Source organism: Centroberyx gerrardi, chromosome 6 (assembly GCF_048128805.1).
Source record: "Centroberyx gerrardi isolate f3 chromosome 6, fCenGer3.hap1.cur.20231027, whole genome shotgun sequence".
Taxonomy (NCBI): Eukaryota; Metazoa; Chordata; class Actinopteri; order Beryciformes; family Berycidae; genus Centroberyx; species Centroberyx gerrardi.
In genome coordinates, this window is record NC_136002.1 from 8,539,733 (window position 1) to 8,564,031 (window position 24,299).

The 24,299-nt window shown below is 45.1% G+C and overlaps 1 protein-coding gene across 1 annotated transcript in view; it reads right to left on the bottom strand.

Moving 5' to 3' along the window:
* The window catches only part of lsamp (limbic system associated membrane protein), a 162,657-nt gene that overhangs the window by 16,902 nt on the left and 121,456 nt on the right, over positions 1–24,299 (bottom strand). Inside the window, exon 4 of the mRNA XM_071897273.1 lies at positions 10,867–10,992. Coding sequence (XP_071753374.1) covers positions 10,867–10,992 — 126 coding nt within the window. The remainder of the gene's footprint in view (positions 1–10,866; positions 10,993–24,299) is intronic.

The following is a 24,299-nucleotide window of genomic DNA, read 5'->3' on the forward strand; positions in this document are numbered from 1 at the left end:
AAACTTCAGAGTCGAGTAGCATAAAAGACCCTGCGACATTTATTTTCTTTTGTCTACATGAGTGTGACAGGACGTGTGCCGGTATGCGTGTGTGTGTATATGTGAACATACCAACTTCTCCCTTCTCCCTTCAGGACTGTGTGTGTGTGTGTGTGTGTGTGTGTGCGCGCGCGTGCGTGCATTCATGTTTGAACAGTCGGTCCTGGCTTTATCTAATGATGCCACATGGCGGCTATCTTCCTGTCAGGAGCCAGTGTGAATTAAATGATGGGTCAATACATAATTACCAAGTTACTCTTCTCATCAACACATTCCTCACCGTAGAGATAATGAATAAATGACTGGGCTCAAACACTGAAAGAATCTTTATCATACTTGGGCTTTTATTGACAGTTAGTTCCCAAAACCAAACAATATGTAAATACTGTATCCATCTATAGGGCCAAATTCCACTATCTTAATGGGATACTGCGCTCAAAGTTAAATACCCCATTACTTACTTGCTATTTTAATGTGTCAGGTATTGGTTGTAAATGCCTAAAATTCCTTTCACGGCACTAAAAATGCATCCTTCGCATTTCTCCTCTGTGACAGTTTAGGAAAAAAATCACTTCTCAGCCCACCAAGGACGAATTAAAGAATTTTTGGGGAAAATTGTGACCTGAAACCTCTTAAATCCTTTGCAGTGAGCATCGTTGCGGGACTACTCTTGTTAATGGCAATGGCCGTGTTTTATCGCTTGAATTCTAATGTCCTATTACACTTGGCAGCAATATATATCCGAGAAGAGAATCCTACACGCACAGTGTCTTTCCGGGAGTCTGAGGACAAAAGGAGAACTTCCACTCCTGTTCACAAGCCATTTGCCGCCGCTGCTGCTGGCGGTGCAGAAACGACGCAGGTGTTGGAGCCAAAAAACAAGACGGCTGTTTATTTGCCGCTTCCTGAGCCGAGGCAGCGACACGCACAGCGGAGCGCCGCGGCCGTCTGTTTTCCAAACGCTGTCATTCCTCTCTCAGTCTCATTTTCTGACTCGCGCCTTCTCCTTCGCTGACTCATACCTCTTTCTCCTTGTGCTCCAGGCGGCGTCGGGGCGGTTCTTCCCCGTGCGGCCGCACATTGTACGTAGCCGTGCAATGTTGGTTGTTTGTCCCATTCAAGACTTCGAAGGCTTTAAGAGGAGATTAATTGTTGATAAGACAGAATAGGTTTTAGTGATAGAATTCCCAAGGGGGGGGGAGTCAGGTTGTCTGCTTTTTCTTACACTCGTCAGATAAAGGGATCTAGCCTATTGTTGCGGGAAGACTTCTCATTACTGTCTGGATAGATTCAATAGGCTTGTTTTTGCCTTGGGAGAGGAGGCTTTGTGTTAAGCAAGGATAGCAAGGTCAGGCACAGAGTATCGCTACTCACTCTGTCACTCTTACTATGTCTGTCGCACTCCTTTTCTTTCCCTTTCACAAAAAAAAAAACACGTGTGCATGCAGACACACACACACACACACACACACAGAGTGTGAGAAGGCTCTGCTACATGACAACATCCTCAGAGCAGAGCCCGCAGATTGGCATGTGAGTGAGCACACAGCGCCTTAGGGAGGCTGACAATGAGACAAACTCATGACTACATCTCTATAGCGTGGCGACAAGTTGGGCATATGTGTGTGTGCATGCGTGTGCGTGTGTGTGTGGCGAAAGAGATGGGGTTGACAGCATTTCAAGTTGTGCATATGTGTGTGTGAGTGTGAGAGTGTGTGTGTGCTGCGTGTGATTAAAGAGATGTGGTGACAGCGGGCCAAGGCTCTGTCTTGTCAAGCACACTCATCACTCCAGATGACCATGACTCTATCAGTTTGATTTTGTTACTGAACACGGTGCCAGGAAAACCGCCTGTAAATCACTCGCCTCCAGCAAAAACACATCTCCATTTGTCTTTACTGTAACTGACAGCTGACATTGCCCCGTGTCACACCGGTAGAACTGTTTTATAATGACCTGTTAAAGCAGCGGCAACCACTGAATAAGCAATGCGTGAAGTAGAAAACGTGCTTTTACGTTGTGCATAATTTTATTGAAGTTTTGAAAAGCTGGCTATAAAGAGACAACACAAAAGTTTGTTTAACTGTTATATATCATGGCAAGTTAACTGTGAAAACTTTATTATTATAGCAATGGCCTGGTTAGGGAGAGCTATATTGCCCAGTACAACCACAGTGTTCCACTGCTGGCCACTTAACAGCTCCACCGCAGCGGTGCAGGGCTAAGTGCCTTGCTCAAGGGCATGCCAAGAGTAAGTAATTAGGGAGGGAAGAGCCTGCCTCGTTCTCTTCCGCCTGTGTGGGGATTCAAACCAGAAACCTTCTGATCACAGGCTCCCTTCTCCTTCAGGCTACTGCCTCCCTGAGGGGTTTTCGTAGTTCTGGGCTTTAGAAAAAGTGCTTATAGACTCTAAAAAAAAGTGCTGAGGCCCTGTACAGTGGTGACTTTAAACAAGTGTGAGTTCCAGCGTTTGCCAGCCCAGCGGTGACGAGATCTAATGAGGCCGGGCAGATACAGGGCAAGCTGTGCACAAGATGTTATGTGCAGCGCGTGACAGCAGACTGATTTCAGACCAGCTGCTGATGGCGCTGATTGTAAACAAACAAGTGAACATTGACAGTCAGCAGATCTGAGACCTGCAGAGAGACAGATGAGCAGCTGTCTTCTCCCCCGAGAGCGTGTTCAAGTCCTTCACATGCACGTGCACGCACACACACACACACAGCTGAGACATGGAGCTGGAGGTTTGACCTGAGCTGCACTGACAAGGACCTGTCACCGCCTTACACTTCACCCCCACAATCAGCAGAGTTGTCAGCCACTCTCTGTCACTGACAGCTTGCCACACAATGATATGTGTGTATGTCTGTGTGTGTGTGTGTGTGTGTGTGTGTCTCCTGCCTAATCTGCTCACCCACTCCTGATACATAGGAGTTACACTACGGAGGTAGCTATGCATCTCCACTGCCCTGCTCCACTCCCACTGAGAGACAGAGATGTATGTGTGTGTGTGTGTGTGTGTGTGTGTGCATGTGTTGAGTGCTGCTCCCTAGCTCCATGTCTCTCCCCAGACTGAGAGAGAGAGAGAGGTGCAGAGAGGACACTGAAGTGGCTGTCATACTCTGCTGAAGGAAGAGATGGGAGAATGATGGAAAGAGGGGAAGGCAGAGAGAGCGCAAATGAGGTAGAGGAAGACAGAGAGACAGTCGAAGACGGATAGACGGCGGGCCGCAGAGAGGGAGGGAGAGCGGGAGAGCGAGGCTTCCAGACAAGGTGACAGTCCCGGGGAGCACGAGTCTTGGAGCATGGCCGACACTCCGGAGGGTGGCGTAGGAGGGATGTCAAGGGCACTCAGCGTCAAACCTCTAAAAGGCCGCGCTGCCAAGCACTGTTATAAAAGGGTTATGGCTTCAATATTCCACTGGATCATATAGCATGGGAATGTGGGCCGTGGTCCAAATCAATTCATTTGGACAGATGTCTTTGTTGCAATGAAACCGTTGCGGTAGATTCGTAGTTTACGGCTTACGACGAGCTGACGCGCTTTTCCAGGGCGACGTGCGGCGAGCGAGCGGGTAGAGGTGCGCCGTCTCGCTCAAGGACGCTGGGACAGGACACACGGCTGCTGATGCATACCAGCGGTGGGTAGAGTACTAAAACATCCCACGCAAGTAGAAGTACTGCTGCCTTGCTGGAGTTTTACTTGAGTAGATGTAAAAGATGGTGAAAATGGTGTAAAAGTTACTCAGTTATTTACGTACATGAGATCTTTTCCATGCAATTGTAAAAGGATGAGAGGGTAGAATCCAAACTAGATTCTTTTAATTGGAAAATCAAACAAAGTAAAGATGGATTACTCTTCTCTTCTTTGCTGACTGACTGTTCACTGTGAATGGCTCCACAATTGGCCAATTTTGGCCAAAATTGGTCCATTTTCTGCTTCTTGTGGAGAGCCACAAAATTTGTACTTGATGTGATTTACAATGCAGCTAAGGACAATACTTCAGCAAAAATATACTTAAAGTAAAAATTACTGCTGTTACTTACAGTAACAGGAGTAAATGTAACTAGCTACTTCCACCTTGAATGGATACACATGACAAACCTGTGACTTTTCGGTTACGGGACCGTCTCTCTGACCGCCGGGCCGTCCTGCTGCCAGCGTCGTAAACAAGCCAGCGCTTCACAACTTGATTTTAAAGCATCATGGCCCAGTTTTATAGAAAGCTCTCCACAGATTGTCCAGATGTGTGTGTCTGTGCTTGAGTGGATCGGAGGTTCGCTGTGGTCGTCCTCCCTGCAGCGCTAAATGACTGACAAACTCTATTACACCAGAGAGGTGAGAGGACCTCGAATGCATAATTGAACATTAATTAACCACTGGAGTTACTATAACTAATGATAAGAATGATTGCACATCTAATGAAACTGGCCATTTGCATACTAAAACACCAGTCTCTGTCCTTTCTCTCCCCGTCTCCTGTCTGTATCTCCCTCATTCTTTCTTTCTTTCTTTCCTCCTTCCTTCTCCCGAGGCTAGTATAACTTCCGCCACTTCCTCCTCCTCCTATCTCAGTGTGGGTTCTCCTTTGCAGCATTGTGGCGTGTAATGCCAGCAGGTGCCAGGAGGCATGTATTTTTCATGCTTGCCTGACTTCTATTTTGGTGGCCCCAGAGGCGTGCAGTGAAGGATTCCTTGCTTGACCAGTGGCTCCATTTCCCCCCTCATCGTGCTCGGTGGGGGGCCCCCATTCTCCCGGCCAAACACCACCCGGGAGCCCCCGTCTCTGACCTTTAGTGGCTATGCTGGGGGAGTAAAAATAGGGGTGGACTCCAGCTGGGAACCAGCCAGCTACATATATCAACACCAACATGTGTGCAGGTCTCAGCGAGTGCATGTCGCACACACACGCATACACGAAGGCGGACATTTGGCTTCGTGCACACAAACACACATATGCACAACACCTCTCCTCACCCTCCTCCTGATCTCCTCCCCTCCTCTCCTCTCTCTCCCGTTCCATTCCTCCCATCCTGCTGACTATTCCTTCACCTCTCCTCCCCTCTACGCTCTATTGATCATGCGCCTCACAAGTCCAAGCAATGAGCTATTCAATCAATATCCACAGCGGCGCCCACGCCGAGGCTGAACAAAAAGTGTTTTGATAAAAAAGTACAAGAACTACAAGATGGGATGCTGCCTATCCCCACCGTCTCACACTTGGAGGTATAACAGATGTCACACTGCTACCGTGGACAATATCAGGCACTATATGTCAGCCTCACATCTTCAAAGTTTTACATTATTTGCCGGCTTCAGTGACTGTGGTCAAAGAAACCTATTCAACCTGTTTCATGAGGCACCTGGTGCATTTGCTGGGTTGTTTGTCCTGTGGATTCTGGGCTGGTTATAAAATAATGATCAACTGAGAAGGCATTGAAACAAGTTGCCATGGTATCACCAGAGGTTTCCAATCCCTAACATCTACAGTATATATACTCTATATTTACACAGAAAGAGCAAAAATATTAGGGACACTTACTCTTGTCATGAAGCACACTGATGAAGTGAATCCAGGTAAAAGCCATTATCCCTCACTGATTCCCCTTATTAAATCTATACCAATCACAAAGGAGGAGAGGTAGATAAAGAGAAGCAGACGGGTTAGAGAAGGATTTTGAAGCTTTGAGACAATTGAGATGTGGATTGTGCAAATGGGACTGGAACTCAACATCCGCAAAAAGGTCCCTGCTATTTTCATTCAGTGTATATGAAAGAAATAATTTCAATTCAGGCTATTATATTATATGTGATTGTTCTTTGAATTGAACTGGTGCATGTACCATGTCAACGAGCACCTTGTTTGTCGTGCCGATACAAGTCCCCTTCCCTGCTCAGAGTGCAGAATCCTTCGCTTGCCTCGTCGTCGTCTTAGATCAGGCTCAAAGGGCTGAAATCTTGACTAAGTCTCAGTATTCCTCATTCCATCTGATGCCTCTCAGAAAGTGTTGACGGAGCAGGTTCAAAAATCCCTGCCTCAGACATTCACCGGCAATATGTTTTCAGACCCCTGGAAAATTCATTCCGTTCAGCCCCGCCATGCATCAATTACAAACCAAGCCAAATGATGCGTGAGCAATAACTCTGCTTGACTTTTTGTCTCAATGACAAACACAAACAGTATATTTGATGCAGTCTAATACGTGCATATACAGTATATTCCGGGCTTTGAAAACGTTCCTTCGCTCTATCTAGCCATCTACCCAGCCTTCCGTTTTGTCTGTCCACCTGTCATTAAACAAACAAACGTGGCAATTATAATCTAATTATCTTCCTGATGACCAACCGATGGTGACAACGACGGCAGAGAGAAAAAAGAAAAGACTGCGGAGAGCCCAGAAGAGAGCGGTTTCAGCCCGGGTGGCCCCGCAGGAAACAGATGACAGCCGTAATCAATGTGGGCACCTTGAGAATCCCTGCTATTAACTATCTCATAAACAAATCCTATGATGGAATACCGATTGAGACAGTTGGCTGAAAACATTCGACTCCGGCGTCGGAGGCATCATCTGTCACTCAAGTCATTAGAGCTGCAGGAGAGTGCTGCAGGTTTTTCTTCCAAGCCCCTGAGAAAAGAAGTTTTCCTGACAAAACTTTACAATAGACACATTCCAGAGCTGACTTGTTACGGTGTGAAGTTTGACGACTTTCTGGGTTGTTATAGTCTGTTTGTCAGTGTTATAGTCTGTTTGTCAGTTTGGTTTGTTGTAGTCTACAGTTTTACGGCTTTGTTGGTTTGATTTAAAGCAAACAGTTTCTCGCTTGCTCCTTTAGCCTGTTAGTTGGCAGAGGCTGGCTTTGGAGTTTTGTAGAAAATGTAATTACACCGCATAATATAATGCATTACCTGTTTCTACAGGTCTCATTTATTTTACAGCCACTGTACAGAGACTAATGTATAGGCTCAGCAGCACTGGAGGACACACAGTACAGTGTCTCAGAGGTGAGAACAGTCTATATCCTGTGGGCCTGTTAATGCTGCCATGACCAGCCAGTTCGGTTGTCACTGCAGGTGTTCTCAAAGCCGCCTGATTGGATTTTGACAGTATTCAAAGGGGAGTAATCATTAAGCTGCCATATTGCCATTAGTGCTCACACTTTGCACGCTTTTTTCAAACTCCCAATACCTTTTTTACATTAAAGTTAATGGGAGGTGGCCTCAAGGTGGATGGAAAGTGGCCACTTTGGAAAAAAAAGAAAAGAAAAGAAGGCTTATTTTTAGACAGAGTGGAGTGCATTCTAAAAGAAAAAAAGTTCAGCTTTTTAGTGGAATGCATATGATCGCTTTTTGTGAGCTGACCAACAGCAACAAAGAGAAGGCAAGGTTTTAAGTACTGGTAGGAAAATCGACAGTAGTTTCTGCTAGGTTTTTGAGAGCTGTACATACAGTAGGTAGGCTACTGTTTGCTGATAGCGGCAGCTCCTGCAGCTAGTCCTAATGGAAACAAAGTGCTCTTTGAACAGCTCAAAATGCCACTGAGGCTTTTCCTACAGTAAAGTGGAATAGTATGAACACTATTCTTCAAACAGTAAGGCAGAGACTTTGTTCTGCAGTCAGGCTATGGAAATTGGTTTTCGCTAAATCATTTCTAATTGAACAACTTAAAGTTACCTAGCTGTAGAGAGGACTTCCAAGTTGAACAGACAAACAGCACGTCGCCATGGAGACCGGCATCTATTTTCTGTGGGCCTTGCTAATGACCAGCAGGTGTGGCTGTCGTTAATCTGCAGGTGTGTTGTCTCATATGGCTTGAAGAGGATACTGTGGAGTGCCCTCATTTTGAAGAGGATTGTGTGTGTGTGTGTGTGTGTGTGTGTGTGCAGGCATGCGCGTGTGTGTGTGCTCTTGTACTTCTATCCTTGCGAGAGCCAGCTTGAGTTTTCGGCATTCAGAGTGAGGACACTTTTGCGAAGTGAGGTCATTTTGGCCATTTCTCACTTCTTCAAGGGGCTATTTCAGGGTTAGGGCTTGGTTTTAGGGTTAAGATAAGAATTAGGAGTAGGTTAAGGTTAGGGTAAGGGTTAATGTGAGGCATGTTGTGGTGAGGGTTAAGGTTAGGGGTTAGGGATGAGGGAATACTGTAGTTAACGGAGGGCTTCCTAAGGATAGAAGTACAAGGATGTGTGTGTGTGTGAGTGTGTGTCGAGTTTGTGTGTGTGTGTGTGTGTGTGTGAGCGCCTTTGTCTTCGCATGCGTTCGTGCACAGCAATATGTGCACAAAGTCACGCATAAGGATATGAATATGCATGGGGCTCCGTGCGAGTGTGTGTCCCAGCAATAAGTTGCGAGCCTGGCTAGCCAAGCGAAGCGGCGATACTGCCCAGGCAGGCGAGGGTGTGAGGCAGGGAGACCGCAGGCTGCCAGACATCATTATCTCTCCCAGCAGTCCCCCACGCTCTCTGTGACTGGGTTAAAAGAATGGTTTCGGGTGGGGGTGTGTGTGTGTGTGTGTGTGTGTGTGGGGGGGGGGGCACCTGCAAAACAACAGCAAACAAAACAACAACGGCGCCAGAGTCCGCAAATGGTGTGGGACCCCCATCTCGGGAGCCACATGTGCCTGCGCGGGCTTATAAGGATCCAATCCTGCCAGGACGCTGACAGGATTTTCCTCCATCGCACCGGTTTCCCCTTCTCACCGTTCACGCTGTCTCAGGAAAGAAGAAAGATTTGTGGAGGGAGGTCTGCCCACTCTTTCCTCAAACACAAACACACACACACACACAAAAAAAAAAAGACAGAGCAAAGAAATGAAAAGAAAAGCTACCTTATGAAGGAAAATGTACCAAACTTGCAGAGGCGTAGTCAGTAAAGCTCAGGCCGTTGCAGCCTGAAAACTAACCGCTATTGAGCTACACATTCTTTCCTTTTGTTCTGCGTCCATGTCTCCATCCACGTGCTCTACCGGGATGAAAAACCTGTTTTAAACTTAGGAGGCTTTACCTAACTTTGTGAGCCATCTGGACCTCGAGGGCTCCTCTTCAGTTTTTGCAGCGAAAAATATGAAAAGGAGCTTTTCACTTTGCACCGCAGGTCTGAACAGCAGCCAGTCAGTTCCATATGGCTCACAGGATTAGGCTGTACAAATCACTCTTCTTTAACTCAACCAGACAAAAGAGGGAAATACACCTCCCCAAGTTGTTCAGCTGCCAGGTGTAGAAAACAGATGTATTTGGGGAAACATGTCTGGAACACTGATAAACTGACACAGTAATTGATAAAGACACGCAAACAAAATGACTTTCAATCAGCGCGGGGCTGTTATCAAACTGAGATGCTGTCTACTTGATCATCTCCATCCATCACACTAGAAGCTTATCACGCAGTTGGGGACATTGTTCTTTTTTCCTGAAACTCGAATTAAATCCGAAAGCAACAATATTTCCGGCATCTGAGTTCTACCTAATTACCGACACAGAGCTACCTGCGCATTTATAGTGTTCTCGAATCTCGGCTGGCATGCCCATACATCACCATGCCTACGTCTTACATGAGAACTAGGGCTGCAACGATCAGTCAGCGTAATCGATTATGCAAATTTGTCAATGTGGATTTTTATCAGACGCGTTGCATGAAAGATAAAGTCTTAACGGTCAATGATGCAATGTGTGAAGGAAGCGCTAGGTGGCAGCACTGCTTCAAATGACTAGCTGATTGTGCAGTAGAGAGGCAAAGAAGACCTACAGCTCCACCCACGAGAAGAAATATAGACCGCGAGTTTCATAACAACGTCTGGGAATATTTCAACTCTAAAGCCAGCAATACAGCAGAGTGAAACATCTGCAAAACACGATTCCCAGCATCAGCACAGCATCATTACATCCATATTTAAAACCAAAGCCACACCTGAAGCAGATAGTAGTCAGCGAGTATTTAAGCTACCTGGCTATCAATAGTGGAGTAGCTTGACCTAAATATGTGAAAATAAATAAATGAGAAGTAAATATGTAGTTCTGGCTTCTCATGGTTAGTTAATTATGGATATGGATAACGTTAGAGGATAATGTTAACTGAGAGCTTCCATCTCCACACAGAACGTTTTCATAAAACTTAACCATATATCCATAATCTGTGATTGTCTTTGCATTAAATTGATAGTTATTTGAAGAGTATTTTCTAATTTTCAATTAAGAAAAACACTCAAATACACAATGTTAAGGAACAAGCCCACAGTTAAATGCCATTTAGAATAAGACAATATTGTTCTGCCATATATACAATTATAGTTTTTTCTTCCCTTTTTCCTAGCAACAAAGGTGTATAGATGACTTTCTCCTTGGTTAGCAGAAGTCTTGACAGAGAGTATCCCCCACCTGCTCCTCAAATACAAGAGGACTCAATAGAGCTGCTTGATTCATTTTTCTTTTTGTCATGACTGATAGAACAAAGAAAATAATTGTGTAAGTAATTGATTCATCGAAAAAAATAGTTGCCAGATTAATCAATTACCAAAATAATCGTTGCCGCCTTAATGAGAGCCTTCAAGCTCTTCCCATTGGAATAACAAGCACCCACAGGTGCAACAGTTGACTCAGCAAAACTGTTTTTTTAAAGGCTGCATGGTCTAGACACATAATCGTGACAATAGACAACACTATAACTTACACTTGGATCAAAGTTTGATGTAATTTGCCGCAGGCGTCCTGATCCCTGCGCTTCTTACCTCGTGGGCTGAGCAGTCAGCAGATGATGAATGGACCTGGCGTGCCATTGGCCAGACAGCGAGAGTGACACAAATGACAATGAGAAGCGATTGGTTGAGTCTTACCTGAGGGGTTGAGCAGCCGCCAGGTGATGGCTGGATCCGGCCTGCCGCTGGCCAAACAGCTGAGTGTCACGTTGCTGCCCTCATTCACCGTGATGTCTTCTGACACCTTGTAGATGTTGGCTGGAACTGGAGGGACGAGGGAAACATCAAGATCAGGATCACCATTGCTTATGTGTATATGGCAAAGTGCACTTTTGGAATCACACTCTTTACCTCTCATACACATTGACCCCAACTGCCTGGGGAGGGGACAACTTTTTTTTGGGTACTTTTTTCAGTAACTTGGAAAATAGAAAACATTTCATTCATCTTTCTTTAAAACACAACAAAATACAAACTCTGAGTACAAATTGAGCAATCATATTGTTCCATTAGCACCACTGCTGCTCTGCCATGCCGGCTGCTATTGCCTTCTTAACATGCCCTGCCACATATTTATGGAACTCTTGGCTATAACAATAAGTTAAATGCAAAACCCTACTAACCCTGATCCCCTAAGTAAAAGTTCAGAAAAGCTTTTTAGAGAACCAAATTTCTTCCTGCTGCTTCAGCCCTGAGAGGGTCTTAAACTTTTTCAACCCGGGACCCAAACGAGCAATTTAATCTCTTGCCCCGGGACCTGAGCTCATGAAAACAGATTGCTTCTCTTGTTATATGGGGAACCCGCGAGAAGCTTGCTACCGGTTTTTAGCTCTGACTCATAGTTTTGGAAAACTAGCCTTTAATCTATGAATCAACATTTAAAGGTGAAATGAGGAATGTGTGCACATGTGTGTGCATCTGCGTGTGTGTGTGTGTGTCTGTATGTGTGGGTGGGACACGGATGTTCAAAGCAGCACAGAGGGCTTTCATCTGAACGCAGTGTTTAATGATTGTGCTGGCTTGCGATCGCCATTTACGCCTCACTCCTACTGCTCCCACTCCCACACAAACAAACAAATAAACAGAAACTCAGACAGGCAGAGAGAGAGAGAGAGAGAGAGAGAGAGAGAGAGAGAGAGATAAGTCTTTACTCCGGCAAAAACAACTCAGGTGAATTAAGAAGGCAAGGTGCATTCTGTTTTAAAGCGAGTCAGCAGCTAAGATGCAATCAATCATGGCGGATGTAGAGGGCATATATCACTGTGTTTCCATAAACTGCGGGTGGATCGGCGGGATAAGATATCACATATGCAGATATGAGACCAGAATTATAAATAATGATCAATGACTTTGGAATATGATGAATATAGGAACATGCAGCATAATGCGGGCAAATGAAAAAGTAGAACTTTCATTTTTCATTCAGCTGCTATAAATGATAAGTGGATTTTTGGTTCTAATTCGAGTTGTGTGTGTGTGTGTGTGTGTGTCTCATGTGTGTTTGTCATTCATAATCATTTTATAAGTGATCCCCTAAGATACCGGTTCACCATCAGTCAGCCAAAAAATACACAAGCAGCCATCTACCTCACTTCCCTGTCGCTGCCTTTGCTGCAATGCAAACCTGCCACTATCCTGCACTATCCTTTAGCTTAATATTGCTTTCAAAGCCATAGGCAGTGTTGCACACAATAAATGACGGGCTAGACTATAATCTGAACACATTACTCTCAGATTTATTATTCAGCAAATGATGACAATCCCTGACCATGATAAGTATGTCAAAGTATGTGTTCTTATTATCTAAAGCCAGAATCACCTGTTCATTTGAAGGTATCTGCAATTGGATATGTGCTTTTAATGGATTACAGTTGCTGCTTTTCGATTCAGATCACCGCTATACCATGTCCTCTAAATCAAATTTGTAAGTACAGTAGAATGAAAAATTGATATACAGACATACATACAGAATCAACATTTTCAACGAGGAATTCCATCATTTCTCTGCAGTTTTATTACCGTTTTCAGAGCAGCAGCATGAGCAGAAATTAATTAGCAACTTAAGATGGCTGATGGCCATCTCAAAACCAGCCAGAAGGTTACAGAAGCAAGGTGGGTTGCCAGTTTGAGTCCCCGGGCCGGTCTGGAAGGTCTAAGTGGAGGAGGCGATACGCTCTCCCAGCCCTTAACAACTGTTGTCAATTTGTCCATAAACAGGGCACTTAAACCCCAACTGCTCCATTAAAGCCACCCTCAGTGGCCCTACTATAAAGAATGTAGTTGTACTCCTGTTGCTGGAGTCATTCATGCCAGCCAGGCTTATGGCTTCTTCTCGCAGTCAGGTCTTTTTCCGGTCTCTGATCTTACATTCTACCAAGCATGGTGGGCTGAACTGAACTCCTGATGTAAATGCGGGATGTGTTTACTTCTACCACAGGAGTGAGTTTAACCAGTGGCTCACTGGTCAGCTCCCGGTGGTGATTATATGTACAGAATGTGGGTGAACCTCTCAACCTGCAACTGCCCCTCTTGGCCTTTGCGGTAGAGAAAAACACACTCTCAGACAACTTGCTAAACAGGGTTATTTACAGCTTGCAGTAAGCAAATGGTGTTAATGGAACCACTGGGTATTTTTCATACACTTTGTTCAAAATATGTATTCGTATAGGATATTATAGTTTGATTCCAACCACATGCATTTTAGTTTTGCTACACCTGTATCTGTGCATGTAATCTCACTCATTTGCTGAACCTAATTACTGTTATTATACAAGATAGACAGTCAGTGTTATGAGGTGGCATCTGAGGAAACTTGTTATGTTATGCATCATTGTGTGTATATTATGCATGGGATACTCCTTGATGTCCTCTTTCCTTTATTCTCTGTTTAATCTGTTTTTGTTCTTTCATTTATATACAAATCCCCTTCCATTTATTTAATCTTCCTTTATTCAGTTTTGCTATTAAAGCCTGCCAAACGCAACAATCAGCCTGTGCCTTGGAGGATCGGCTAGGCCGGTGTTTAGCTGAACATATAGCGAACAATACATTCAGAACAACAAAAGCGCACATGGAAAAAGCAACACGGCAAAGCCTTGCAAGTGTCCCGAGGATCATATCTAGCTGCAGACACAGTTGTGAAAACAACCTCATGTGTGGATTCATGCGATATTTAAATCTGATAGGACTTGTCATGGCGGAATGATAAAAGCTGCCGCTGTTCCTCCATATCTGACCGTATTTTCTTAGAAGCAATACTTCAGTGTTTGTCTCTCTCAGATTGTTTCTCCGGCAAGGTTATTATTGAGGCTTTGTCTCTGTACGGCATCACTAACGGCCTTCCCCACCAACATCTTGCCCTCTCTCTCTCTCTCTCTCTCTCTCTCTCTCTCACACACACACACACACACACACACACACACACAAAACATCCCTGCTCTCTGCTGCTGAAGTAACCCATCTCTCTAATACCAACTGACAACACAGCCACGATCGTGCCAAACAGCATTTTAAATGAAGCCATACAGAGTTATTGCTGGAGTCAAATGACTGAAATGAAGATGTGTTTTCCAGATATGGGTAGATGGAGGGAGGAGGAGTGGAGGGGCGGGGGGTGGGGGGTACACTAGATTGAGGTGACAAAGAATCCAATTGACTTTTTTTTTTTTCTCTCTCTCTCTCTCTCTCTCTCTCTCTCAAAAACAACTAGGCCCTGCAAATACCAAAAGGGGGGGGTGGGGGGGGGTGGGGGGGGCTGATTGGCTGAGTAGGATGTGTGACTGGAGCATTAATCCAAGGAAGCATAGATAAAAATGAGTCGGAGAGGAAACAACTGCTCCCAGACTGATAACCCCGTCACTCCTCTTAACGAGCAAGAAGAGAAGAGAAGAGAAGAGAAGAGAAGAGAAGAGGAGAGAAGAGGAGAGAAGAAGGAACGGAGAGGTGAGGAGAGAAGTGGACAGGAGAGGAGATGAACAAAAGAAAGCAAAGGAAGAGGAGATGAGAGGAGAAGAACGGTGGAGAGAAGAAGAGGCGAGGAGAGATAGCGCACAAAAGCGGAGGAGTGGTATCGACATTTCAGCTCTCTGGCGCGGCGCGCGGCTCCTGGTGTCCAGCTGTCAGCGATGAAGGGAGGGGAGACGGAAGAAAGGAGAGAATTGTAATCTTAGTCGTAGGTCAGCCTTCAAGGAACAATGTTGGAAAGGGCAGCTCTTTGAAAAGCACTTTACCTCCGCAGCCATGGGACGGCTGAACTCCATAGAGATGCACTGCACTCTCTGCTAATGTTTTCGCTATGGTCGGGCCTGGGTGAACTACAGTATACACACAAACACCTGCATTCAGAGGCACACATAGGGTAGAGCACACACACACACACACACGCAGGTGTATACTCACAACACACATCCACACTCACACGTCCACACACCCGCGAGGATTTATTTCCTAATTTATTCGCTTTTAATTTCATTTTCTCATAGACTCCCCAAAGTAGAATTAATTTTCATTCATGGAATTATAGCCGGTGATTTGACTATCATGAGCTGTATGGGAGTATTTTCTTCTTCAGGTTTGATCGGTTTTTTTTTACTCCCACCACAAAAAAAAAAATAAAAAAATCATGTCCTCTCCAGCTAACAATCTCAATGCAGTTTGTTTTGTTTTCCAATTCCTCAAAAAATAATAAATCTCTGATGAAAACGGTATAAATACACTGACCTTGCTTTCAACTCTAATTTCAAACTTCAAAGAAAGAGAGAACGAGAGAGAAACAGAGAGAGAGAGAGAGAGAGAGAGAGAGAGAGAGAGAGAGAGAGAGAGAGAATCAGAAAGAGTGGGAGTAATTAGGGAGGAATGTGTTTGTGTTTGTGAGTTTGTGCATTAAATGTGTGCCCGCATAGAAGAGAGAGAGAGAGAGAGAGAGAGAGGGAGAGGGAGAGGGAGAGAGAGTGAGAGAGAGAGAGAGAGAGAGAGAGAGAGAGAGAGAGAGAGAGAGAGGGAGAGGGAGAGGGAGAGAGAGTGAGAGAGAGAGAGAGAGAGAGAGAGAGAGAGAGAGGGAGAGAGAGGGAGAGGGAGAGAGAGAGAGAGAGAGAGAGAGAGAGAGAGAGAGAGAGAGAGAGAGAGGGAGCGCCATGGGCAGTTCCTGAGTCCTTGTGACAAGTTCTCCACTATGGGGAGAATTGAATGCTAATGAAAACACTGAGCTTGTATCCTTGCATGGCTTACTATCACCGCTTTCACACCTTCATCAATGGCGGCATTTACATGCAACTGTTGCCAAGCGCTCTAATGAAGACACTAATGCGATTAAGCCTTTTAAACTATTCTATACAGCGACACCCCCCCCTAATAATGTATTTACATGCGACATGCGGTTACTGTGAGTATTCAAATGAGCAAAAACTGGCAGGTCACCAAGCATACGTGATCACACTTGAAGAAACAGTCTCTACTATTGCCAATAATATCAGAGTACAACATAATCAGAGTGTGTTTTCTTTATATATCTCCTCGCATTGTTGTCTTAATTGCATTACAATCATATTTTTGTGAGTTTGTAAATGTAGCCATCGTTTCATCTTGCATCAAAATGTCAACTTTTCAGGATCTAAGAGCCAATTGTTTTCAGACTGACAACCACGCAATTTTCAGTTTTTCCATCGAGTTTTGAAAGGGGGACCATAAGACCAAGAATTTGTCGATTTTTTTTCATTCCTCATTTGAAGTTAAAACATGAAAATCACCAACATTAGAGCTGCAGGGTTTTCACACAACAGCGACATCCGCCACCGGACGCTAATTGAACCATCTGCTGATTTTCTTCAATGGAGTAGATGTTTATCCATCTGAATTTGGATGCACTGATTCCCGAGGGGCCCGTTTCCTTCTTGGAGACAGTGGGTTTATCAGCGATATCTCTGCGGAACCCTCCCTCTTTCTCTGACTCTCTCGTTTTCCCCCTCTCTGTTCCCCTTTATCTCCTGTGATCACATGTAGTCTCCCCTCTGATGTATGCGCGCGTGCACGACCTCAAACATGCACCGGCATCCCCTGCGCTGCCCGCCTCGGATGCCGGCGTATTGGGCATGAAATTAGCCTTTGAACAGAAGCAGGGGAGGCAGCAGGTGTTAAAAGATGCAACCTGTCCCACCTGCACTCTGTCAGATTGCTTTACATTGAAGCTAAAATGTTCATTACACTTCAAGGATCACCATGCCAAACTCCATTCCACTCTTTAGGGCGCACCTGGGAAATAACAAATGTAAGGCTTTGGTATTTGACTGCGGAATTCATTCTCTTACCTCGCCCCGCTGCAGCCGATCAGTTTTAACAACCAGATACATGCTGCTTTGTGGGCAAAATAATGTCAAAATGCACAAGGTGTTGGAGTTAGGGAGGACTCTGTTTTATAAGCATGGAACAGCGATTATTAAAGCTGCTTAACGGTGAGCATGTGTAACTACTGCATGGCGATGAATCGACTAATACTGCCACCAGTTCTCTGTATGTGATTTTATAAATGTTTTCATCTCTAGCCTCCCTTTGCTCCCTCTTATATTTACCCCCCACTGGCTGTCAATGTGACATTTGGAGGAGTGATGTAGCAGGGAGTGCAGAAGAGGCAGGCGATTATGCTCGGCTAATTTGAAACCATTAGAAGATAATCAGGAGAAAGCACTCGCGGCTCTTTAGCTTTTAGCTTTTAGTGTTCGGAAGCTTTGCTGCCAATTACCTGCTTTCTATGAAACAAGGTCAGCCCAAAAACTTTTCCTCAAAGGACACAAAAAAAAGAACAATCTAACCAGCTGGTTGGCCACCAGGGTAGCGGCTGTGACAACTCTGAAATTGAATAACGTTGCCTAAAACAAGCACCCGCCGTGCCTCGCTCACTCAGGACGCCGGTATTTGTGTGTGTGTGTGTGTGTGTGTGTGTTGCCTCTCCCCGCCTCTCCATTCACGCACCTTGACCTAACCAGGCAATCTGTTACTGCAGAAACTGAGAGAGTGACAGTCAGGCAATCTTGACCATTCAAGGGCTGAAAAGGAGAGACCACCATCAATCCAGCTGGCCTTCTCCGGAATGGGGTATTTGAGGTTAGAGGAAGAGACGAAGCACACACACACACACAAAGTCACACACACACACACACACACACAGAAATCTTTTAGAAATCTGCCACGAAAAATGTGAAAAAGGCCGTACTACGCCCTTACACATGGTATGGCTTAGTGAAAGGAGGTTTAAAGAGGGAAGAAGGCCGAAGGAAAGAAGAGCTACATAAAGGGAAAAAAGAGCCGAATGTAATCGCCATGCTGCATCTCCAAATGTCTGCAATGTGCCAGCGTTGATAAAGAATATCTCTTTAGATTAACGCTAAGCCTTGTGGCTGAGCTGTCGGTGGTGCTCTTAGCACTGAATCACACACACACACACACACACACACACACACTTACACCCATTTACGTGTATGTGCGTGCACATGTACAGCTGCAAACACATATTTTGTTTTCCACAGCTCCTTATATGTCCCCATACTGTGTGACTCATTGTTGATATCCGCTCCTGATCCCTTCAAATATTCATAGTGACAATGTGACTTTATGTAACGACAAGATACATCTGCATTTCATGAGCTACTGCACGCACGCGCAAACACACACATGCAGACTCACACACACACACACACACACCCACTTATGCACAAATTTTGCCTGTGCCATCACGTCACAACAAACAAAATACAGAACAGCACCAATCTCGTTTGATCAGAGACCTCAGGGTGTGTTTTCTGCAGCGGCGTACACACACACACACACACACACACACACACACACACACACATGCACACTAACTCTTCTCTGTCTGGCACTGCAGAATTGAAAGGAAAGAGAATGCATAGTTCTGAGAGCCGGGCTGACGCTGCTGCTGCTGCAGTAGAAGGAGCTCGAGTGGCATGGCGATGCCAGTGGGCGCCTCCTCACCTTTATTCACTCCTGGCAGCTGGGAAAACAGAGGAAGAGCGGGGAGAGGAGAGGGGAGATGAGAGAGAGGTGATGAGAGAGGAGAAGACGCCGTCTCTCTTCCCCCCGTCCCGATCGTAGCCTTCAGCGGCGGCAGTGCTTTTAAAAGCCAAGCTGCCTGTGAAGCTTTCAAAGGAAGGAGCGGATACGAGACAGATGGGACGGCCTGCTGGAGGCGCTCGTGGAAGCGGAGGGAGAAAAAGGGGAGCTTTCTCTGTGTTTTTTTTTTTTTTTTTCTGAGGAGGACTGTGCGCATTTGGAGGCCCGTCATTGCCTCCATCCGTCCCTGCGACGTAGACCGCGGTCTACTTGAGGACACAAAGGTGATTAATTAAAATCTTTTTTGCGGTCGGTGATGAGGAGTATTTGCCAGATGAGGGGTGCGCGCGAGGGCAGCGGCTCGTAAATCACATGAACATTTAATTGGTGTTTGCACTGAAGGAGGAAAAACAATGGAGAGGAGGGAAGTGAGGTAGAAAGGCGTAGTGGCTGTTTTTTTTGCTAACAAGCTCGACGCAGGCAGCCAGGAAAGGGGTCAGAGGAGGGAAAATGCAGCGGATGGTATTTTCTTTTTTGTAACACCAACTAACGGCAGCTCTTGCCCTTATGAAAAATGTGTCTGTTTATATGTTCCATATAAGCTGTTATTCTTATCTTCGCCTAATGGAGGTAAATCCACTGCCTCCTCAGGACCAATAGCTTTGTACTTTAAGCTTGGCATCCACAAACTGAGGAAGGCTTGCCAACAAAACACACCAGGCAAAGCAGATTTTGCATTCAAGACCTCAGATGATTTAGAGGCTTATGATATCATACTGAGGATGATAATGAGGGGGGGGGGGGGGGAAACAAAGATGGCTAGACAAGCTGACTCCAAGGTTATAGATTCTTGGCTGCAATGGCAGCCATTTCCGCTACAGGTTCCATTTCTTCAACTGTTTAATACCACTCTCTGCCCTTTGATCTTCTAGTTCCAAATACCATTCCTCATTATGTCACTTGGTCTAGACTCGGGCTCCTGGAGATCACCAGCGCTCCCCCCAGCCTCTCCATGCGGCTCAGTCTAGGTGCCTCCTGCGCCCCACCACTTCCCATTATCCTCCACCAACACCTCACTATTCTCCTCCCAAACTGATGCCACCACCGCCTCTCCACCCTCCGCCTAAAACTACATCTAGTCTCGTCCTTGATCCACGACGGAGGGCCGGCGCCCGTCCGCCGCGCGCCCAAAGGTGCTGCGCAAATAATCGTTTTTTGCTTCTCGTGTTCCTCTCATTCGTATTCCAGTCTTAATGGGGCGTCTCTCGAACTAGTGATTATAATTTTTCAATTCATTCATTATTCACATAATTATTCATTATTCATAATTACATCCATTATAATGCTGGTAAAAATATCACTATAGGACTTGATCTGTATTAAAATGGAACAAAAAAAGGCTTTCAACTAACTAAATTATAATCGCTGAATCCAAATCGAAGAGTTTGACATCAGTATATGAGCTCGGCTGGTGTGATTGAACAAATTAATATTTTAGAGCTACGCCTGAGCCAGACTTTGATCATTCTGTATCTTATCCATGAAAACAATTACTTCAGACGTTCAATTACTCCGCATGGTTATTCACATGTAGATACCGACTGAGTATTGATTAAATCTAAATTCAATTTTACGTACTAATAAAGCTAGATAGTATCATATTGATCCATGCAACTTAGATGTGAAACTAGAGGATCATCTTACTGTCTTATTGTTCAGTCGGGGCATCAGAAGGGCCTATATCAAATTATAGCTTGACTTATTGTGGCATTCAGATGGCCTTTCAGCGTCACTCCCCTGATCCTTAAAGGCCCTGAAGCATGTTCTGTGGAAGTCAAACCAGCAATCAGCACTAACTGATCAATACCACCTGATTGGCCCCCATTTGCTGCTCTTCACCAGATTAGATAAAGTGCATGCTGTAATGGGGAGTGTGCGAGTGAGTATTTCTCTGTGTGTGCATGCGCAGTGTGTGTGTGTGTGTGTGTGTGTGTGTCCATTAACAATTCAGACCCCCTCCCCAGAGTGGAGACCTGCAGACTCCTTGGTTAGCAGCCATTAACTTCTAACCTGAGCTCGGGTCCAGGGGTCTTTTATTTCAATCTACGGCCCGGCTGATGGACTGTCGCCACTCTCATGCTAATGACTTGGGAGCAGTGGGATCGATGCTCGGCGACACTCGCACAAGCCTGCAAGCCTCACAGCCACAGCAAAGTATCTACTTCATGCATAACGTGTGCATGAAGGAACGCACACACACACCTAAATGCACACACACTAATTACATTTACTCATGTTATTGTAATTGAGTAGCTATTTTTGTGTACTTGTACTTTTTGGCGTATTTTTTAAAGTCGGTAATTTTACTTTTACTTCAGTACATTTTTACTTGAGTATTGCAATTTGCTACATTTTACATCACATCCATTACAGAGTAGAAATTTTGCGGCTCTCCATAAGCATCAGAGACAGGACAGTCGTAAGTTGGCCAATGGTGGAGCCATTCACTGTGAAATGTCAGAAAAGTGTGAGTAATTTGCCTTTACTGTTTGTGCACTTTACTTTGTAATTTCCAATTTTCCGATTAAAAGAATCTAGTTTGAACTCTGTCCTCTCGTTATGTTAGAATCACATGGAAAAGATCACATGCAGCAATGTTCTCTTTTTTTAAATGAAACTCAGTAACTTTTACTCTGAGTACATTTTTTTACTTTTACTTAAGTCGATTTTTACACTCGTACTTTTACCTCTATTTAAGTAAAGTAACAGCACTTCTATTTGAGTCAGATATTCTAGTACTCTTTCTACCACTGACACGCAAAGGCAAACATACACACACACACACACACACACACAGTTGGGTTGATGCCTTCTGAGCCCCATGTAGCTAGAGTCAGGTGTAGCGTGTCAAACTAGCTGACTCCTCTCATCAGATGTACAACAAAAACATCAAATTCAGCCTCCATAAGCCTGACCCTAACCCTGTAATCCACATGACAGGTGAACACACATCCTCTGGTCTTCTCCCGGTGCTAAGTGAGCTAAATTGGACTAAACCGGAAGATAATCCAACAGTCCATTTTGTGGATGTACCTGGGCTCTCTGAGACGCTCTGCTGCAATAGCCAGCTTACAGCCGTCCTTACTCCTGATCCGCACTACACAGTAAGCAGTCTGCTGGTTTTAGTGCGTGTGTGTGCACTATGCTGCGTTCACAACACAGCACAGCCCTCTCTCCCAAGCCGTCGCGGGGAATTTCATGAGTTGGTTCTTTTCTTCCTTCTTCGATAATACCAAGTGCCGGGGGCAAGGTGTTTGTTGGTAAATACCGCCAGAGCAAGGTAAAGAGAGACAGACTGAAGGAAAAAAAAACAACAGCTTACTCAGAATTGATCGGATCACGTTCCCGGCCCTACTTGTTTATGCAGAAAATATAGTTGGTGTTTGGTATTTCTGGAGTGATGCTGAAAAACAGGCAACAAGAGGTGTATTATAATCCATTAGGTAGCTGTTCCTCTGAATAATTGAATTTAAATAATGGGAGCTAGTGTTCGAGCATTAGCATACGATTTACCTGGAAGCAACAGCTACTCAAATCAGTTGACTGGATAGAAAAGAGGGATAATATCGACTGATGAGCACGGCTGAGAGCAAGAGTATCGCTTTAAAGGATGATTCCAGTGTGAGTAGAGGTTTTGCTCATTTGCTGCAGTCTCTTACTGCTTTACATCACTGCAGATCGCTTTCCAGTGTTTAATCACACTATGAGATATTTGATATCTCAGTATAAGTAAATATTTTGAAATAAGCGCTGTCTAAATATTACAAGGTATACCCAGTAATGAAGAGTATTTTCCTTTTAATTTTCCGGATTATAGCTGGTGGAGGCGTCTTGCTTTGGTTTGTCAGTTGGCTTGAATGGGCTGTGACAGAAGGCGGGTCCTAACCTAACTGCAGACAATGTTAGCTATTAGTTGAAGCTTTTATTTTGAAAGCTTCAACATGGAAATCAGAGAAGTCTTAGCTCTCGCAGTGTTCCCGAATGCGCGCATTGATATGAAACGGTGCGTGGAACTACTCAAAGTGTAAAAGTTTATAGCCTGATGTTAGCATTCTGATGCAAATTTGCAAAATGTGACTGGAGGCCTTTCTGGATTACCTTTACTGGCCAAATTAGAAGTCTCCGGAGTTGTTTTCTATGCCGTTTGGAACTGAATGGGAGAGAATGAGACCGAGAGGCATGGCAAAACTGATTTAAAAGTATCTTTAATGTAAAAACTGAAGGGATGGGAAATGTACAAAAAGAGCAAAAACTCTAATCGCGCTGGAACTGTCCTTTAAGTATCAGCCAACACAGAGTTTGCACATACTGCAGAGTGTGTCATTGCTTTGGAAACGTGGAAAGGAGCCACCACCATTGTGTTAGTGTTGATTGGGATCCAGATCTGCAGACTCCCAGCCAGCTTGTTGGTCCTCGCTGTGTGAAGCGCTGCGAACAGCTGGTAGAGTGGAGAGCACCTGACACACTCAGCTGGAGACCACGCCACAATGCTCCACACACACACACACACACACACACACACAGACACACTGCCTCTGACTGGGCTTACAGCTGCCGCTATAGTGGGCGATGAGGAGGGTGTGTTCACTCTCGCTGTCTCTCTCCTCTGTCTCCGTGGGTGTCACTCTCTTGCTGTCTTTCAACTTTTCTTTTTTTCTATCCGCTCCTTCTCTCTTTCATGCAAATGTGTGTGCGCTCTTCCCCTCTCTGTCACTCCCTCCTTCTCTTCCTCTCTCCGTCACTCCCTCCTTCTCTTCCTCTCTCCGTCACTCCCTCCTTCTCTTCATCTCTCTGTCCCTCTCTCCCTCTCTCAGTCTCCTCTCACATTGCTCTCGTTCTCTCTGTGTCTGCGGGTTTTTTCGCCTTGAGCAGCAGTCTAATGAGGAAGTGGCTGGTGTTGAGAGCGTTTCCCCAGCTCAGAGGAGAGATAACAAGCCCATATGTTATTTACCACAGTGGCCACTGCAGCGGCCGGCCGGTGCCAGCTCCCTCCCAGGGAAAAAAAATGTTTTCCCATCAATCCCCCTCGCTGCGCCATCGGAGCGCCGGGGAGGAGCGAGACATATTCAACCGCGCTCGCTCGTTGAGATGCCTACGGAATGAGAGAGCGGCACATTGCAACGAACGGCCGTAAATATTTTCTCTCCGTAAACGATAAGCGATTTTTTCTCATTAGTGAGAGTGTATTTTTATTTTCTCCAAGGGCCTCGCTTTTCATGTTTGCTTTTGAGGGAATAACATTAAATTGTGTGTGGAATACGCACAACAAATTGAGACAAAGCAACAGCCAAGAGACAGAGTTTTCAAGACGGTTTATAAAAAGTAGCCTTAAATCCAGTCTGAAGTCACACATCTGCATATTCTAATACGACGTATAATCAGCTTCCGCCATAAAGCTTCCACACGACGGATCACACGGTTTGAGATGAAACACTTTGACTGGTGACTAA